The following is a 2358-nucleotide window of genomic DNA, read 5'->3' on the forward strand; positions in this document are numbered from 1 at the left end:
ATCATCTTCCGAATCATGACGCTTCCTTTCCCTTTCTGAGTCCATGCGAAGCTCACCCTCTTCTTCATCTGAATCATGATGTGCACCATACCTTTCAAATCTTTGCACCACATCCCTATCCTTCTCTGATTTCATGGGCAGCTCCCCATCTTCTTCCCCCGAATCATGATGGGCACCATCCCTTCCATCTCTATGCCTCCTATTCCCATCCCTTTCTGTTTTCCTCTGCAGCTCTCTGTTCTCTTCTCCTCTGAACTGGGTCGTATGTAGTCCCTTTTCAGCTCTTTGACTCCTATCCATATCTCCTCCTGATTTCCTGGGCAGATTGCTATCGTCTTCTTCAGAATCATGGCGTTTCCTGTCCCTATCCCCTTTTGACTTCATTAGCAGCTGCCCCTTTCTGAAAAGCGAACCAGTCTTTGATCAGGATACTAGGTTAGAGGTTTAGGGTTCGACAGGTTTACCTAGGCTCAAATAAACATTCTCAAAAGTTTATAACATAATAGCGCAACAACAAACAAATAACAATTCAACAAATTCTGAAATTACAATTTAAGTTTCAAATACATATTACAGAGTAAACAGTAAACTAAAAATTAATAAATTATGAAATTAACCATCCGAAGAGGGGAAGCAGCGAAGATGAACCAGAGATCCAAAGGGCAGACGAGACTAGAGAGAAGTGGCACCGGCAGGACAAAGGAGCTGCCGAAATTGAGACAAAGGCGGAACTAAGCGGAGAGAGTGTGTGTGAGAGAGACAAACTCAGAGAACTCAGAATGAGCGAAGAGAAAATGAGACTGAAGCACGACGGAGAACACTCGGAGGAGAAAGCAAAAAACTGGAGGCCAAAGTATCGTTTAGGCATTTGGCATTTTAGGGCCAAGAATTATCCTAGTTCTCCAGTTCACAGTTCAGGGGCTACGATTTTGTTTTTTCAAAAAAAAAAAATGTACTGGTTCACCATTGTCTTGACTATTTTTTGAGAGGGGTCTGGTTCTGAGTGGGCTAGGGTTTATTTACCAATTTTGAGGATGATGATGAACAATTAAGAACAAGGTTTTCAATATATAATTTCAAATATACAAATTCGATGATTTCTAAACTAATAAAATTCAGAGTTTTTATAATTTGACATAATAATTTGTTCATATTTTATCATTAAAAATTATAAAATAAAAATTTTTTAATTAACTTCTACATTCTAATAAAATAATAGTAAGAATACTCATTACAACAAAAATTTAGAATCACAAATTTACACAAACTCAAACCATCAGCAATAAAAAATTCAGCATCACAACAAATTTTAACAAAAACCTTCCAATCAATTGTTCAACAACAAAAACTCATAATACAGAAAACTCAGCATCCAAATCCAGAGAATCCAGGAACAGAAAAATTAAGAAAAAAATCCAAACTGAACATCCAAACTAAATTCAGAATCACATAAGCAACAACTCAATTCAGAACACGATGCCAACTCAGAATCTAGTACAAAATCTCAACTCAGAAGCCAGAATCTTAGAAATTGAAACTGAAGAAGCAATGGCTTACCGGAGACACGGCGAGGGAGGAACGGCGGTGACAGAGTGACCTCGGGAGTGGATCAGTTTGCGACGGCGAGGCGCCGAGAAGAGATTCCACGGCGAGGCTCCAGGCAGAGATTCACGGAGGAGAGGACGCGCCTGAAGAGGATAGAGCAACAGTTCGCGTGACGTAGAGGAGAAGAGGATCGAGGACGACGACGGCACCCTCTGTCACTGCCGACGACGACGATCACAGAGACGGTGAGGAGGAGAAGAGTGGCAGCGGCTGGGGGCTGACGGTGGCTGGTGGGGCTTCACGAGAAGCAGGCAGGCTGGGGGCTGACGGTGGCGGCGGTGTTTGCTCTGATAGGGTTAGGTATCGAGTGAAATTAAGGATTTTGGCGAGAATGTGAGAGTGAGAGAGAAGGGAAAAGAGAGTCGTGTGTTCTGCTGTTTAGGGGGTGAATTTTTTTTATCTTTTATCTTTTTTTTTCCCTTCATTTGAAGGAGAGCCGGACCTTCAAAAAACCGATCCAATTCAGTTGGCTCGACCGATTTTTTACCTTTCTTCTAGAACAATTGGGGAAGTCAATTGGACTGGACAGAAGCCCCGGTCTCCAGTTAACCCAGTCAAACTATTCGATCCGACTAGAACTTGATTTAGAATAAACTCAAACATCTTTAAATTAGGATTATTTTTCTTTGTTTTTTGAAATAATTTGATGGTTTGATTTTAGTTTTAATTGTTATTGAAAAAGAGTATTTTTGTTCTATAAATAAAAAACATTATTTAACCATTTAATAAAATTAATTCTAAAAATATAATTAT

General features: G+C 39.9%; 1 protein-coding gene across 1 annotated transcript in view; it reads right to left on the bottom strand.

Annotated features, from left to right (window-relative positions):
* Positions 1-1923, bottom strand: part of LOC107462907 (uncharacterized) — a gene marked incomplete in the record, with an annotated part of 5794 nt that extends 3871 nt beyond the window's left edge. The window contains 2 exon segments of the mRNA XM_016081579.3: positions 1-400; positions 1558-1923. Of these exon segments, the coding sequence (XP_015937065.1) occupies positions 1-384 (384 nt within the window).
* Positions 1924-2358: the final 435 nt, after the last annotated feature.

The sequence above is a fragment of the Arachis duranensis genome, chromosome 8 (assembly GCF_000817695.3).
Source record: "Arachis duranensis cultivar V14167 chromosome 8, aradu.V14167.gnm2.J7QH, whole genome shotgun sequence".
NCBI classification, from domain to species: Eukaryota; Viridiplantae; Streptophyta; class Magnoliopsida; order Fabales; family Fabaceae; genus Arachis; species Arachis duranensis.